This window comes from Geospiza fortis, unplaced genomic scaffold (assembly GCF_000277835.1).
Source record: "Geospiza fortis unplaced genomic scaffold, GeoFor_1.0 scaffold98, whole genome shotgun sequence".
In the NCBI taxonomy this organism is placed as follows: Eukaryota; Metazoa; Chordata; class Aves; order Passeriformes; family Thraupidae; genus Geospiza; species Geospiza fortis.
Genome location: NW_005054306.1, coordinates 7603326 through 7620941, shown reverse-complemented (window position 1 = coordinate 7620941; position 17616 = coordinate 7603326). Strand labels below are relative to the sequence as shown.

The 17616-nt window shown below is 36.2% G+C and overlaps 1 protein-coding gene across 2 annotated transcripts in view; it reads left to right on the top strand.

Moving 5' to 3' along the window:
- FAM184A (family with sequence similarity 184 member A) overlaps window positions 1-17616 on the top strand; it is a 48206-nt gene that overhangs the window by 23937 nt on the left and 6653 nt on the right. The window contains exons 9-15 of one of the 2 annotated variants that reach the window (XM_031066667.1): window positions 7859-8071; window positions 9483-9636; window positions 10056-10183; window positions 12344-12528; window positions 13018-13164; window positions 16013-16130; window positions 16827-16931. In XM_031066667.1, the coding sequence (XP_030922527.1) occupies window positions 7859-8071; window positions 9483-9636; window positions 10056-10183; window positions 12344-12528; window positions 13018-13164; window positions 16013-16130; window positions 16827-16931 (1050 nt within the window). The remainder of the gene's footprint in view (window positions 1-7858; window positions 8072-9482; window positions 9637-10055; window positions 10184-12343; window positions 12529-13017; window positions 13165-16012; window positions 16131-16826; window positions 16932-17616) is intronic. The other variant, XM_031066666.1, reaches the window with a different exon arrangement.

Sequence of the window (17616 nt, the reverse complement as noted above, 5' to 3'; positions counted from 1 at the left end):
TCTAGTTTTAAAACATTTCCCTTAGCCTCTTTGCTCTGTACTTGCTAAAGCAGCTTTTGCTTTTGGTTCAAAACCAATTAAAACAGTAGACCCTGGAAGGAATGAGAGAGAACTGATCAAGTGGGGCAAAATTTGTTTGAGATTCATGACTGAATCTCTAGATGACTGAAATTCTAGATTAAGGTCAGTAATTCTTCTGTGCTCCAGGAGAAATTAGTTAAGGTGTGTCTGTAATCTTTAAAATCCTGACAGCATAATGACAAATAAATGAATGAAGCTCTAGTTGCTTTCCAAAACCTTTAAAAATTACCAGGACATTCAAATGCACTTGTTTTTACCCTGACTGTTGAACTTGCAGTTTGTTGGATTAAGAGTGGATTCTAAAATCCAAACAGATTCAAATCTGCAAAATACCTAGGCCAACCCATGCCATTTTATGATTTTGCCTAGAAGTGTGATAGATTCCTAGAACTGGAAAAGATAAAAACTCCATCTTTTTAAAGCACTAGGATAAATTTCCCACCCTCTGACATCCTGGAGGTAGCACCTTGTCTTTGGGGTTGCTGCAAAACCAGGAGGAAATCAGGACCAATTAGATCCCAGAGATTATTAAAGATTTCAGAATGCCTTGTATATACTTCTTTTTCCTCATCAAAAAACTGTTCAGTTTTGAGACAGGGAAAGGACTCTAAATGCTGCTTTTTCTTACCAGTCAGAGAGGGCAAACTTTGATGTAGCTCTCCAGTTCCTAGCGTGTCAGAAGCCTCGAGCCAAGTACAAAACGTTGTAGTAGCAAACAGCTGCTTTCCAAATCTCTGCGGAGTCATCTGCCACGTAAGCACTGCGCAGCCAGAGACTGTACATCTGCTGACAAATCAGTCCTTCTCTTCAAAGACCTATCTCAAGGGAGAGTTTTAGGGTTGTTGTTGCCATTATTAGCTGGATAAAATGGGCTTATGCCAAAGGTCCCTTTGGCTTCTGTACTAGGCACTTGAGAAACTCATTTCCTTTACTAATGTCTGATGGGTGTACATAGGATTTGTTCTTCAGAAAGGTAAGCAGCATCTCCGGGAGGTCATTCTTTAAATGAAGCAAAGACTATGTAGCAATCCAGATCTGCTTTGATAAAGCAGATAAAGTAGGAGCTTTCCCAGTTACGGTCTCAGGTTTTACACAAGAATTCCTGTTTGCCAGCAGTGTTTTGAAAATTCAGTAAACCATATATCCAGGTCAGATTGTGACAAAATATGGCATTGAAGTGTCAGTGAGGGAAAAGTGTTACGTAACTGATCTTTGGGTGATATGAAGACTGATGCTGAAATTAGGTGTCAAACCTCTCTAATCTCGTTGAAAGTAATTTTTAGTTCAGAGAAAGCATAAAACAGGAAAACTTCCATGCGTTCAATTAGTTAATGTCCTGTAGGAAACAAGGTAACTGAATGAAAATGTGAAAATCTCACTGGTCCAGTAAATGTCCTTCCTGAGGAAAATGACACCATTTCATAACCAAGAATGGCCCCTGTGACAGCTGTGATGGGCACGCAAGCAACTATTCATTACAGCAAGCAAACACAAAGCTTGAATAGCTTCAAATCGCTAAATCTATTCTTTACTGCAACACACATTTGCCCAACTAAACTGAAAACTCAGCTCTTCTAGGAGAGATGTTGAAAGAGAGCTGAGAATTCCAATCTTGTTCCATGTAATGTTTGCAAAGTCTTTCAGTCCTGCTGAGCAGCCTGCAATGATCAGTGGGTTCTAAATATGCTGCATGTAAAGATGCATCTCTGCTCTTCCTCTGAGTCATGATGAAGTTTTCTTGGTTGCATCTGAGGCTTAGCTTTGCATATGCTGAGGGTGGAGAAGATAATACTTCTACTGAAAAATGAGACAGCAAAATCAAATGAAATCAGGTTAGCTAATACATACATACCAAGTACAGGTGTGTTTTCAGAAGTGTCTGCACTTTCAAGAAGTAAATTAATTCGCATGTACACCCCATAGGTTTCAAAGAGAACTGAGCAAAGGTTTCTTATACCACAGTAACATCGCAAATGAAATCTTGAATTCCAGCCTGTAGAAATAGAGTGATAGTTAAACCCACCTGCTTCCTTGTTTTTTAATCATCACTTTTCCCCATCATAGATATACAGACAGTAATAATTATGCCTGCATTCTTTTTGGTTCTTAATACTTTCTTTATCCAGAACATGGATGGACCTTGCTATGGAAGTACTCATAACAATGTCAGGAATTTTAATGAAATTTCTTAATAACACTTAAAACAGTGCTGTTTTGGAGTATTGCATTCTGAATGTGTTTTGCATACTTTTGAATATGGAGCTGCATCTGATTGAATTGGTGCACGTTTTGCTGGAATGAGCCCCCATTCCAATTGACTAGCCTATATTATTTTATTTTTACGTGGAACTTCTCTTCAGTGTAGTGCAATGACAACTTTTCTGCTCCAGGTGTAAAATCTAAGTATTTCTTAGTTGTACCACAGTGCTGAATAAATGCATCCACCAATACAGACTCCCAAATGTTCTAGAAAGTGAACATTTATTTAGCAGGAGTTCATTCCTGTTCATAACAGCTTCTCCCCTAAACAAACCTTTTCCCAGATGGGAAAGGAAGCACAGAAAAATTGGGTGGATTTGTTCAGAACAGCAGTGTCAGAGTCCGGTGTTGGAATCAGAGCTGTTAGATGCTGCTCTCTTGCCTTGTCTGCTGGAGTATGATGCCTCCTAGTGTTCCACTCTTGCATAGATTAATGTTTATAACTCCCTTACAATTTTAATAAGCTTATTTTGGATATTTCACAATAATGTATTTTTATTTTGTGCCTTTTTTTTTTAGATTCTTGAGACTGAATAACAATTTCTTTTTTTATTTTGGCAAAGTGTTATCTAATAGTTCCCACCTACAGGCTTTCAGGCTGGTGTCAAAATACCTGCTGTCTCCTGGAGAAAGCCATCTTCTTCAGCAGCCTGTGACAAAAGGAGGAAGTGGTCATGCTAGATTTGAAATTGCTCTCACTTAATTTCTGATGACTCCGTTCTGTGCATGTGTTTGTGCTTGTCTGCATCTTTCATACATATAAACATACAGGCATTTTCATATACCTATGAATTACGTATATTTGTATGATCAATAATATTTCACAGAGCATTTTCTTGGCAATGTGTTGGGATTTTTTGCTTTTCATTAGTAATCACCACTAGTATAAGTGGTACATTCAGTCATTTTATTGCTGGAGACTTTCAGGAATAGTCTATTATGTATGCATTTGATTCTGAATTTTAAGAATGATAAAAGTAGTATTTTATTAGAAATGTCTTCATTAATGACTGAACTAATTTTATGCCCTTTAACAGTGAAAATTTGTCTTTAATATGAGGTACTTAATATGCTTGTGATATTTGAGACGTAGCTGATTGTTGATTGTGCCTTTATATAATATCTGTTCATGTACTTAATGATTTCTTCCCAAATTTTTTTGCCATCAAGGAGAAGAGAAAACAAGTGGATAACTTCAAAAGTGTTCAGTTGTGTAATATATGTCTATATAGTAATATTATGTTACAGAGATAATGCTGTACTGTATGTCAGAAACATAACATAGTAAACCATATCATTCTGTTCTGTGTTTGGTAGCTTATATATTAAGTCAAAGCAACATATTCATATTTTTTCCAGATGGCTTTCAATTTATTTTTCTCTGATCAAATTATAATTAATGTTCTATGTTTACCCTTCCTTCCTTATCCATTTTTCTTTTACTTAGTTGATTTCTGAATGTTTCCCTTTATTCCTGTGATCTTTCCTTCATAGCGGCACTGTCTCGGTGAAGCTTTGCATAAATCTATCAGCAATGTAAGTGATCTGCACTTACAGCTTGTGAACAGGGCATGCTTGCACTAATCAACCTGCATATCCTGCAGTACTGCTTTACAGCTTCAGCCCATGAAATGGGAGACATGATAATATTTGAGACGAGAACATGTGCTGCTATCAAAGCTTGTGAAGTGCATCCGCTCATCTCTCTTTGTGACTGTGTGTGTATCACTGGCATTGAACACTGTGTACGTGGTCATAACATGAACAGCGTCCTTATGTCATTGTTAATGCAAGCAAGCTTGTGGGCAGTGCAGATGTGTATTGCAGAGCTTTCTACAAAGCATGGGATTGATGCTCTATTATAATTTGCAGTTTTGTAGTGTAACTCATAATTGTAGCCAAACTGGTTTTTTCTTTTTTTTTTTTAATTCTCACTGATGTTTTTAATGTGCTGAAAACCTGGGATAAAAGTATTGGAAGTTCAGAGAGTGCTGTTCAGAGCTGTTTTCTTTTGAATCCTCAGTACAGAGGTGTACGGAAAGGGTAGTCCAAGGACATGCAAAAATAGGCACTAATGTTCTCAAACCGTGCTCTTAAGGATATCAGTCTCTGCACTCAATAATCAAAATATTATTTAAAATCACATGCTCCTCTAAAAAGACTGATATTTTAACTTTTTTTGTACATTTCAACATCAAAACAAATTATTAGAAGGGTAGACTAATCTGACTTGCTTGCTAGAATCATTTAATCCTCATTGTCCTTTATTTTCTGTATAGTCTATTGATGCAAACAGACATCTCCAGACATTGACTCATTTCAGGCTATGGTTTTGCAGTCACTTTAATCTGGTGGAAGGATGAGCTGCTCGTGCTTATTCCTGTTCTCTTCGAAGATGGCTTCCTGCCCAGATGTCAGACTTCTCTTGGTCATCTCAGTTAAAATGTTTTCCACATTTCCAAGGCAGAAATGAAAACAAAACCATTTTGCCCTTGGTCCATGCTCAACGTATTTATAAATTATATACTGATAATTGTCAGAATTTGGAGCAGGAACTTAAGTGAGAGATAGATTTAACTTCAAGCCAAAAATACATTTTTTCATGTTATTTTAATTAAAATTTGCCTAAGTTACCGTGGTTGACTCTATTTGACTGTTATCATGAAAGGCTTGTTAGAGTGTGATCATTAAATTACCTGAGGTTCTGCAGGACTGGGCAGGACTTCCCCTAGCATTGTACCTCTTGGTGGCCAGGGTGAACAGGACAGAACAGTGGTGAGAAACCTCAGGGACAGGAACATGGTCAAAGGGACCAGTGAGAATGGGCTTACAGGGTAGGTATGAGGTTACAGAAAGGTGGGAAGGAGAGAGGGGCCCAGCAGTGAACATGGGATGAATTAGAGTAGATGGGGATGTGAGTAGACCAAAGGAAAGTTTAGGTAAAATAGCTTATTTTTTTTGCTGGAGAAGGATAACAACCACATTGCGGTGATGCAGATATGAAAATTCAGAGCTGGCCATGCTGGCTGGTGCATGGTGCAAACTCATCTCTTCAGTGGTATGAGTTTCTAGGGGTAAAGACAAAAAATACAGTATATATTATATATAGATATTAAATAAATTTAATAATCCACAGTGAAGGTAGATTATCAGTAGAGTTACACTGGTGCTAAAAATATTTTCTTTTACAGGTTGTTGATAAATAAGTAAGGTAGGAAACTTTGCAGCTTATAAAAGCTTATTCAGAATAGAATAGCTATAAAAGGCCAAGGGACTTGGCAATAAAATATTAGATTAAAGCCAGTGTAGATAAATGCAAAATGATACACAAGGAAAGAAAAGTTGTAACTTTTTCTGTAAAATGATGAGCCTTACCTTGACCTGTTACAACTAGAGAGTAGATTTGGGGACTGTGATATATAATTCTATGAAAACATCACCTCAATTCTCTGTAGAAGTCTCAAAAGCAAATAAAACTTCAGGAATATAGGAGAGAAACAGAGAACATAACATGTAAAACCCTATAATTCAGTAGATAGAAACAGAGTTTACTCTCATGTCCAATAACTTGTGCTGCTTTGGACTCCTAATCTTAAAAAAGAAGTAGTAGAAAAGGGGTAAAAGTAGGAAAAATGTGATCACAGATATGAAATAACTTTCATACAAGGAAAAACTCATTAAGCCAAAGCAGTTCAGTATGGCAGAGTTTGCAGGGAGGGAAATGATCGAGAGCTATAGAAACACTCATGAGTAGAATATAGCGAATGGAAAAGGAACTTCTTTTCATTCCTTTCCATTAAAAGTACTGAATATCATCATGTTAAATTGGCATGTCTGCATGGAACTTGATACGGGATATTATGGATACTAAAAACTTTTATGGGCTCAGATAATGATTGTTATTATTTCTTCTATAAATCTGCTCCAAAATACCTCTTCTGGTTTAAGAAACATTGCTCATTCCAGGTAGACTACAGAGTCAAGCTCCCTACATTTATGCTTGGCCTTTTTTTCTAGGGTAATCCTAGTTGGTCCTTTCTGCAGGCAAAACCAGAGATCAGATAAAACTTTGGTCTGACACTATACAATTATTATATGAAATTTGTATTTAATGTAGTTAGTAAAAGGTTTTCCAAAACATTGAAATAATCTTTTTCAAAAGTATCTGAAGTACAATACAATTTATACAATGTATGTTAGAGTGTATATTCCCAGACACAAAGACCTTGTGAACCTGAAATACAACAAGCTATGCTTATTTCATTTAAATTTGTCTGATTTTTGTTTTCTTTTGCTTTACTTCTAATTTTTGTTTCTGTAGCTTTTTTCTTTCAAGTCTGCTTAGGCTGTGTCCTTCTGAAAAAAAACCTTAACCCACATGTTCGCCAGCAATGTTCATGCTAGAAGTTGTACTTGGTATGCTGCAATTAATATTTTGCTAAGTGGTGGATTTAATGTTCTCTAACTCAATAACTTGATGTGCAATGTCATTATGAATTTGACATAATTAATTTTAAGGTATGCTGAATCAAATGACACTATCAGACTTCCATTTATAATTCTGTATTATGCAATGCTCTGAGGCTTGAAAAGTACCCTTACTAATTCAAATTCTTTGTCACTTGGCAATTTTATTATCCTTCCTTTGAATCACTGTAGCAAAATTCTCTTTTGGGTAAGTCTTGTTTCTAGAACTGGAGGGTATCTCAGACTAGAAAGGGAATCCAGGTTTAGTACTTTCAGTCTGAAAAGATGCTCTCTGATGTGAAAAGCAAAGTATAATATTATTATAAAAAGGAAATGGAATATAGTGTACTATAATACTTGTTGGATGAAAAACATCATTTGTAAAGTCAGGTATTTCTAAGAAAATGAGTTGTTTGTGACTCATTGTGAAATTGTTTAGATCTTGGAAACAAGCATAAAAATCACTCTCATAGTCTTACTGAACTAACAGAAAAGTGTGTGATGGGAAATCCATCAAGTGTTACTTTTTTTTTTGGTGTTGAGTGGTACTGTTTATTTCTAAATGAGAAAACCACTAGTAAGGTAGGACCATAGAATACAAAAATATGTAAAAACCAATGTCAATGTCACAGGCTGTCCTCCCCTATTCCAAGTGCAAGATTATCCTTGCAGAATGAGTGTTCCCCTGAAGAATAGTTTAACAATCAAGTGTTTGATTTCAGACCTTGATAGTGTCATTTTTATTGATCTTTTATATAAAACCTAAATAATCTTGATAATTTGGCCATTAAAAATTGTTTTACAGGTAGTGCTGCAGTATGAACTAACCAATATGATACTCCTTACAAAACCACTAAAATGTCATTATTATATCTCTGATTATATATATAACATTAACAATAGATTCAGTAGATGGATGACATTGCTTGTCTGTCTTTTAGCTAACGCTCTTGCTCTAAAACTTCAAATGTTTTCTGCTTCTGAATGTCGTCTTTACAGCAGATGTTAGTATTAAAGACTAATGAATATTTGCTGTTCTGTTGTGGGTTAGATCTCCTTACTGAAGCAGAATCTGGAGATGCAGCTTTCCCAGTCACAGAGCTCTTTGCAACAGCTACAAGCCCAGTTCAGTCAGGAGCGACAGAGACTGACTCAGGAGATCCAGGAATTGGAAGAAGAGCATCAGCAAAGGCATAAGTCACTTCAGGAAGCCCATATCCTTGCCTTTCAAAACATGGAAGAAACAAAAGAGCAAGAACAAAAGGCATGTTCATATGGTTATTCCAAATTCTGTAGAAAATATTGCCATTTTAGCATTTTGTGTATATGGTTGGAATTTTGAATATGGTTGCATAACTACTACATTTCCTTTTCTGCTGATGTATCATAGTAATACTGTTATCCAGTTAAATATGAACAAGACATATTGAAAATATTTTCTAATACTGCCATTGTTTCATGTCTTGCTTTATATACACATATATATAGCTCTGTGTGTATATATGTAAAAGTATTGTCAACACATGCATTTCTTTATAGTAGATTGACATTGTTATCTTTAATATTATATTCTTGTTTTAATTTTGGGTTGTAATTTTCCATTATAGTTAATTTTGCATGTATTTTCTGTCAATAGACTCCTTTGAAATGTATTTTATATTTTCCTTATGTTCTGTTAGCTATGTTCTGTGACTTGCAAGATTATTTTCATACCCCACTCAAGATACTTTTCTAAAACCTTGACAAAACCAGCTTTAAAATTGGAATTTTGGTAGTGCATGGTGTGTGGTGGGGGTATCTTAAGGTTTAAGTTCAGCTCCAGAGTGTGCCTTTGCAATCAGTTTTCACACTCTGTGCCCTGAAGATGAGAAGATGTGTACCAGGAACATTATGCTTCATACAACTCCATAGGGAGTAAATATGAGTGTCCTTAGGGAGCAGAAGTCCCCAAATGTGTGCACACTAAATCCGTCTGTGAATCTGCACCTTTCTACATTGCTTGCTTTTCTAGGTATATCCATGGGTTGAATTTTTTTTTTTTTTTTTTTTGCTTTTCCACCTGTGAGCCAAATGGGTTTTGTGCACAGATAATCTTGGTAACCATCAAGCACTGAAAAGAAAAAATATGTTAGGAGGATAAGAAAATATGAGTAATACTAGAGTGGGTTTTTTTCTAAAGTATGTCAATGCCTGCTTTTTGTTTGCAGTTGTGTCGCAGACATCCTTTTCACTAAAATCCTTTCTTTAGGACTTTTTCCTTCTGAGAAGCTGTGGCCTCAGAAACAGATGTAAACAATAGGTTATCTGCTGCTGTGGAATGCAACAGTTTCGTCTGGATTGGCCCAGCTTGGATGTTTGGAGTTAATGGCCAATCCAGAACTGAGCTCGCTCGGACACAGTCTGAGAGAGCGGGGTTTGTTGTCATTCTTTACTTTTCTATTCTCACCTTAGCAAGCTTCTGAAAAGCTCTCCTACTTTTTCTTGGTAGTATAGTTTTAATAGATGTATATATCATAAAATAATAAATCAAGCCTTCTGATAATGGAGTCAACCATCTCGTCTCTTCCTTCACCCAAGACCTCTTGTGACAACTGTCACACGGTTGTTTATTGTGTAATGTTTTATAAATTCTTTAAGTTGATGTAGAACAGATTTTGTCAATTTTGATTTCATAGGAGTTAGAAGAACGTTTACAACAGAAGCACTCAGAAGAGCTTCATGCACTGAAAGAAACACATAAGCAAGCCATGGAAGGCTTTAAATTGGAGATGGAACAGGAACTTCAGACTCTACGATTTGAGCTGGAGGATGAAGGAAAAGCTATGTTAGGTATACTATTTTCAAATTTGAAAATGGGTCCAAAACCATTATTTCTACTCATGCAAATATGCATGCACATGTATGTGTGTGTGTGTTTGTGTGTGTATATTATAACGCTGTAGTTCTCTCTGAGTCATTCAGTGGTCACCTAAGTGTTCCTCTTAAAATCATCATAAGCTTTAATAGGTAAGCCTAGACTCTTCACTTTGGAAATACCTCACCCTTAAGGCCTTTTGGGAGGAGTAAGCAACCAAAGTTCCTGATGGAGAACTGGTGTTTTCAGAAAGCAACAGGAATAAAATACAAGACAGTTACTTAGCTGATGTAATGTTTTAGATCAGCAGCAATACTAGATGGAGCTGGACTGTTGCTGTTAATTAATGTAAACATGTCCAAATTAAACTTCTCTCTTTGTTCATGCTAACCAGCTTCCTTGCGCTCAGAGCTCAACCACCAACATGCAGCAGCAATTGACCAGCTGAGGCACAGCCATCAACAAGAACTGGTAGCTGCCAAAATGGAGCTTGAAAGAAGCATAGAACTTGGCAGGCGACAGGTAGGAAGCATGCCTGGGATCTGGCTGTAAAACAGCATGGTCAATATTCATTTTTCCCTTCACTGAAAAGCGAAAAACATGAACAAATAACAAACATGTAATCCTTCAAAATCATCCAGCACCAGCAGCTAATGCGTTCCTACCAGTTTCCTAAACTTCCATGCTTAACTTTTTCTGCCATCTACAAGTCTCATTCAAAGCCTAGAAAAGGCTCCCATATCCAGGTCGTTTCCTCTCAGAATGGCACAGCCATCTGGGAGCACTATGGCTTGCTGTGGGAGGCCAGTGCCCATTCTTGCAAAATTGTTTTCATCCTCAGCTGCCAGCAGGAAGGGAAAAGCTGTTTCTCTTTGAAGCCTAAGAGATACGGCAAAAGAAGTGGTTGCTTATAATGAAAGGATTGCTTCAAACTGAAGAAAAAAGTACACAAAAAGACCCCACCAAAACCAAACTCCCAAAGCCAGTATGAACTACCTTTGCTTTCAGTAGCAAACTGATTAATTCACCTTTTTCATTTTTCATTTTATACATAATCCGTTTTTCTGCTAGTAGCTAAAAAATCAAAGTTTATGCTCTATTGAAAGCCAGACTCCTGGAAATAAGAGGACTGGAAAATTACCTCTCTATTTGCCTGTATAATAGGCTTTTCAAGATTGATTTACTGATACTCCAGCACCAAGGAGGAGGAGTCGGTTTAGAAATATAATAACAGAGGAAACAGGGTTTGTTAAACATAGCCTTTACACAAAAACAGAGACAGTTGAAGATGAGCCCTTTTTTAGCTATTCCTTGCTGGTTTAACAGTGTGGGCACCAGAGGCAAAACCAGAGTGCTGTCATGCAGGATTTAGGAGGATATAGTTTCAGTCGTGTGTTGTTTAAGCCCAGACTCTGACACCTAAATGAGATATCAGACAAAAAAGTTTAAATTACGAGAACTGGTGTTTGATCCAGCCAAACAGGGCGTACTTTTTGCCTCGGTATAATGATCTGCTAAACACAAGTTTTGGTTGCACTGAGGGCAAAACAGTTACTGAGGTTTCCTGTGTTATAATCCCCATCAGTTCACAGGATCAGGGTTGAATGAGGTGGAGAGTGGCCTGATCAGGATGATTATATTTGCTACTTTTTGAAATATTTATATGTGTAGATATAAATTTTTCCTCTGCTTTTTCTTATAACTTTAACATAGTCTTTATATAGGGAGATAAGTATTTATATTGAATTGTGTGCTCTTAAAGATGCCCTATGAAGTTGGTGCACCAGGACATACTTGTATTTCCTCAAGGAATGAAGGCACAAAACACAATTATACATAAAACTATTTTGGAATATCTGCTGATTTTCTCTATGCAAACTGTATGGTTATTAAATACTCTGAAACTGTAAGAAGTGGAATAGATGGAAATAGAAAACTCTGAAAAAGTTCTTTTCATAACAGTCATTTCTGAAACCAGGAGGCACATTATCAAAGCCATTGGAATGGGCTCTAGCTGGGTTTCCCAGATACTAACTTCATTGGAATTTCTTATGCAAAAAGACCCAAAAAACCCAAAAAAACTTTTCTTGATTTATTGGACACAATATCAATATAACAAACTATTTAACGCATATTCTGCTGTAAGATATTTATGACCTGTTTATATATTTGTAAGATAGGAGACTTCAGAATCAGGTTCTTTTTGTGCAGGGCAAACATCTTGAGCAGTTTTTTCCCATTGAATGGGGCTGTAAGGGAGAAAAATGTTTCTCTGGATCATATGCTGATGAGGCAGAGAAAGTGAAATGCCCAGGCCCTGGATCTTAGTGATACCTGGGGTTTTTTTTTCTTGTATGTGTGAGGAAAAGGAAAATGTGATGAGCTACCCCAGTTTTAGCAGGCAGTGATAATCATGGGTTTTAACTCTTCTTGCAAGTGGAAATCATTTATTACATAACTTTGAATTCTTCTTTCTTTGTACTTTGATTTTTTTCTTTGTACACAATAAAAAAGCCCTTTGCTTTGATAATAATTTATGTCAGCATCAAAAACTGAAAAAAATTGTCTATTGGATGGAACATTCTTCTCAGATGTTTTCTTCCAAAAGCAAGTATTGTAGGCATCACCTCTAAGAAACGAGTCTATCTAAAATATTTTTTGCTGCTTTTGCTTATATCATAGGAAAAAGAATTTTTGTGCCGAATATCAGATCTACAAGATGAACTGAGACACCGAGACCGTCATATAGCTGAACTCGACAAAGAGATTCTGCATCTTCATGAAAATATAAGTGCACTGACAAAGGAGTTAGAGTTTAAAGGGAAAGAAATTCTTAGAATACACAGTGAATCCAACCAACAGATCAGGTATGAATTTTTCCACTCTAAATTCAAACCTGTATTTTTCACTTACCGTTTCACTTTAAAAAAATTACTGTTTGCAGTTTTAAATGTATCCTCTTAACCAAGTCATATTTCATATCATTTAGTCTTCTTTAGTAAAGCTCTGCCCTTTACTGGTAGAGTTAGTGACTATGCTGTGCAATTAAGTGACATTTCAGTGACACATTTTGGCATATTTCAGTAGCAGTTCCCTCAGGTGTTGGTTTTTGGTGGTTTTTTTTTTTTTCAAATTCATTGTTTGTTTATTTTAAAAAGCATTAAAGGAGATGCATTTACCATGAAATAAGCTAGAAGATTGGAGAACAGTAAGTAGTAGTCTTTGATGAATCAGTAATTCTTTCTGTGTTCACTGATATTATGTAAGAGCCATTAGAAGCATGGCAGAAAATCATGATGAGCAAAAAAGTCTGATTTTAGAATAACTCTTTTTTTAACAAAAACTAAATTAAACAGGATGCATGAGCAAGATTTAAGCAAGAAACATGAGAAAGAGCTGGATGTCTTGACAGCAGATCACATCAGAGAGAAACAAAGCATGCTGGCAGATTTTAATAAGACCCAAGAGCTGCTCAAGGAAATTAATTCAGCTTTACAAATTTCGTAAGTTTTGTTGCATTGAAAAGAATTGTATGTAGCTGCGTTTGAGTGAATAGTTTATTCTGGTGTCTGTAAAGTCCTGAAGGTACTACAGAGATGCAGATGTACAAATACGTCAATAAAGTATGGGGGCTAATCTTGCATTCTTTAGGCAACACAATTTTATAATCTTTAGAGGAATGTAGTGGGCTAAGTTGTTAAGGGTTTAAACAAAAAAAATTCAGGTAGGAAAGATTAAATCTCTGCAGTTCCTAGAAAACCTGAGAAAACAATATTTCAAGTGGTTTCTTTCTCAAACTTTAGTACATCTGTTTTGAGAATGCAAGAATTTTTTCTACAAATTTATAAACAGTACAGTATTTACAACTACTGAGAAGTGAGATTGTAGCATGAGTGATGCAAACATTTTCAGGTTTGGTAGCATAAGGAAAATTAGTGTCTGATGTGGATTGTATGAGCATAACAATAACAGAAGGCTTAAGAGTTTGTCTGAATCAAAATGGCACCAGGGATTAGACCACCTAATGATGGCAGAAGTGATGTAATAGTGTGTCACCAACCAGTGTTTTCCTGTTTTCCATGTCCTTCATTCTCTGTCTCTGTGGTGTTACTCATTTGGTCAGTTTCTGACTCGGGTTTCATAGCACATTGAGGGCTTCCTGCCATGAAGTTGTTACTAAGGGATATGTATTTGTAGCATGGAGGATTTACGGCAGAGAGAAGATGTTGGTTCTAAGTTTTTGATAGGAAGCTTTTCTAAATAAGTATCAGTTACAAATGGACAATAAAGCCAAAATGCATCTAGCCTTTTCTGGATAATGAGCCCTCAGAAATTGCCTTCAAATAAAACGGTTATAAAATTTTAGTTTTCACCCCCTTGTATTTGTCCACATGCATGCTCTTATGCCCTGATAAATGTGGCACCTTGCCATTCAGTAAATTAGGTGTAAGCTACCTCCTGTTTGCTGCATTTATCTTGTATGAGAAACAGACCTATGAGCAGCCACCAGAACTGTTTTGGAACTGTTTACCTTAAATGTTTTCTGCATTAAGTTGTTTGCTTCCCAATGGCAGGGAGTTTTCTGAATTTAGCTGGTTTTCTGCTCCTTGCTTTTGCTCAATTTAGAGCTTCGAGGATGCAGCCACTGGCTTAAAATCAGCAAGCATCATCCAGGGTGCCCTGACCTGCCTTTCAGTGTGTTATTTCTCTATTCACACTGAAGCAAGAAGCTGTCCAAAGAGGAAACTATGTAGGAAAGCAAATAAATTTAAAAAACCAACCAAACAAAACCAAACAAAAAACCAGAACAAAACCCAAAAACCCCCACACACCCTCACCAACCCAGAGAAGTTTTATGCAGGTGTTTCTCAAGTAGCTGTTCCCAGGTTCAGCCTCACCTAAAGCATGGCCTCATGAGTGTCTGTGGAATGGAGAATGTGTCTTGGAATACTTGAGAGTGGGTGTCAGCAATTAAGCTCTACAACTAAAGTCTTAAAATTACAAATTATCTATTTGAAACAGAAAAAAACTCCAGTTCTCTGAAATACCTGAAAATAAAATGACAGCTGTGTGTAACTATCTACTGTACTCTGGGGATCTATGTACAATAGCTTAACCCAGCATAAAAAGTATGCGCAAAAATTAAGCCAGCTGAGGCTATTTCTGTTCTGCTGAGTCAGATGCCTTCTTTGCAAGTAAAAACAATCATGTTGTTCTCATTCATATTGTTTTATGTAATTACATTATATAATCTCTTCAGAATATGTACAGGTTATTTGAAGGTTATTAAACTATCTATATCATTTAATATTAACTGATTTTTCAGCTGTAAATCAAGGTAAAATCTCATAGTTACTTTTGAAGAGAAAGTATTTATCTGAAGTGAAAAATTAGGTCTGCTTCCAGGTGTCTACAGTTTGTTTAATTCTTGTGGAATTAGGCTTGACCTGATTTAGATTGAATTTATTTCATACATTTTTCTCAGAGTTTGATTGGGATTTCCTTTCTTGTTTTCACTAAGTTTGTTAAATTGCCTGAATCTCTTCTGATACTTGGTTCGCTAATCTGCATGAGGGCTGAATATGTGAGAGATGTATTTTAGTACTTTCCTTTGAAACTATATTTAGCATCATGAGCATGTTGTTAGTTTAAAGGAGACACAATAACTTGAAACTGTCATGTCTTCAAAACTTGTTCTTTAAGTAAAAGGGATATTTATGCAGTTATTTGTACAATTTGTCTCTCAGTTGGCTTATTTCACTTCTCTCCTTTAATGCTTTCCCACCAGGCATTTCAAATTTCCTCTTAATTTTTTTTTTCAAATGTTTATTAGTTGTTACATTAGATATCCTAATATCCAAGTGTTATTCCTTTTGTTTTGCAGCTCATTCCTTTATTTCATCTCTAATAGTACTAAGTAGCTTTTGTGGAGAGGAGTTAGTTACCAATTAGTCTTCAGTGTTCTTGGGTATCTTCTGTTCCAGTATGTTCCACAAGAACTGAGGAAGATGCTGTGGTTTTGAATGCCTTATTTTTTGCCTGATTTAAAAGTGGCCCTTTTCAAAAATGCAGTAGTGCATGCACAGGAAGGATGTTAGATTTTTAGAATGTTCCCTAAATTCTTAGCTGCTGGAGCAAAAGTTAGGGTTATTGGGGCTTTTTTGTTTCTTTTGTTTCTTAACTATCTAAAGTGGAATGAGAACATAGAAATTAATTTCCTTCAAGGTGGTAAGCAAGTCATCCTCGGTTTTTACTCCCTGAACTCTCTTTTGTACTTACCAAAAATGTGACTATTCACTCATCATTTAACACTGGATCAGGCTAAAGGGGATATTCTTCTTTTCTATAAAGTTTAGAAGAAATGGAAGAAAAATATAAAAACAGAGAATCAAGACCAGAAGACTTGCAGCTTATCTCAGAACTGAAAGACCTAATTGCAGAGCGGGACCAACTCATAAAGAAATTGATTGTAAGACTTCTATGCTCTCTTGGTGTAATATCTTGACAAATACAAAAGTTAATCTGATGCAAAGTGTTTGAAATGTATTTAAAGAACCAATCTTACCAGCATGTTATTCATATTCTTTGACACGTTATTCCTCTGGTTTCAATGACTCATAATAGTAAAACTAATTAGATACAGAGTGTTTCCCAAAATCAAGCATAATACATTATTACCAGAAGTATTTTGGTACATCCTTTATCAGATATCTCTTGCCTCCAATCCTGGGACAAGGCAGCCATGTAAGCCATATAAGAAGTAGTTTCTTCTGTGAGGCTTCTAAGACCAAGATCGTGACTCACTGAGCTTCCCAAATTCAGGCACAACTCCCTGGCTTGGGTTAGTCTGATTAGATCCCAATTAAGAAGCAAGAAGGAATGAGGAAATCAAAATTGAGTAATTATCAGAATTTAACTATACTGAGTCTTTTGCAGTACATAATCCATTAGGCTGTGCTCACTCTCAGGACCAGGGAACTGCATAGATAGAAATTATTTACATCATTCTATCTAATAATATATAAACATGAGATGCAATTTTTAAAATTATCAGTTTATTTTGAAATGTAATCATAAATTCATTTGAGACCATTTTACAGGCAGATTTGGCCACTAACTGATTGAAAATGCATAAAAAGGAGTTTCTATCTGTTGTTCTTTTTAGGAGGACAAAAAGTTCTATCAGCTGGAGCTAGTAAACAGGGAGACTAACTACAACAAAATGTTTAATGCAAGCCCTAATGTTGGTGTTATTAATCCATTGGTGAAGGTATGTTCCATGGACTTCATTGCTAAAGTAAAGAAAAAGAAATCTAAAGATACAGTAAAAAGAAAAGATATATGTCTATGGTGTGTGTGCCTGCATCTATACATAAATCACTCTTAACAGACATGTTCAAAACAAGGAACATAGTTTTCCATTTGTCTACTTATTTTTGTGTAGGTTTGTTTCTTTTATGTTGTTGAGAGATCCACTGATGTTGTTGCCGTGGTTTGCTTGACATGTGTGACATAAAACACAGGTTCTTATCACAAAACTGCAAATTTAAAATGGAAAAGTGACAGGCAATAGAGGCAATAGAGGGTGTATCATGCAACAGAGAGCAGTGACACCCCTAATTGGTTTTGGTTTTGTAATTTTTCTTGGTTATTATGGAAAGTGCAAGGGCACTTAGCACTTTTTGGGAAGCACTCAGGGAGGCAGAGCATTAGAAAGACAGGAAGAAGGAACAGTAAAAGGAAGGGAATAAGGGTAAAAAGGGGAAGGGGAGGTGTGTGAGAAGGGCATGGAATGAGTCTGAAAGGGGAAAGACTTACAGTAAGATTGGAGAAGTGGAATGGCAAACCAGTGTGGACAGTGGAGGCTGCAAGAGACTGAAGTCAGTCTCTACCCTTCTCAGTTATTGTCACCACCTATACAAGTGAAAGCACTTCAGTAGCAACCTTTGGCAGTT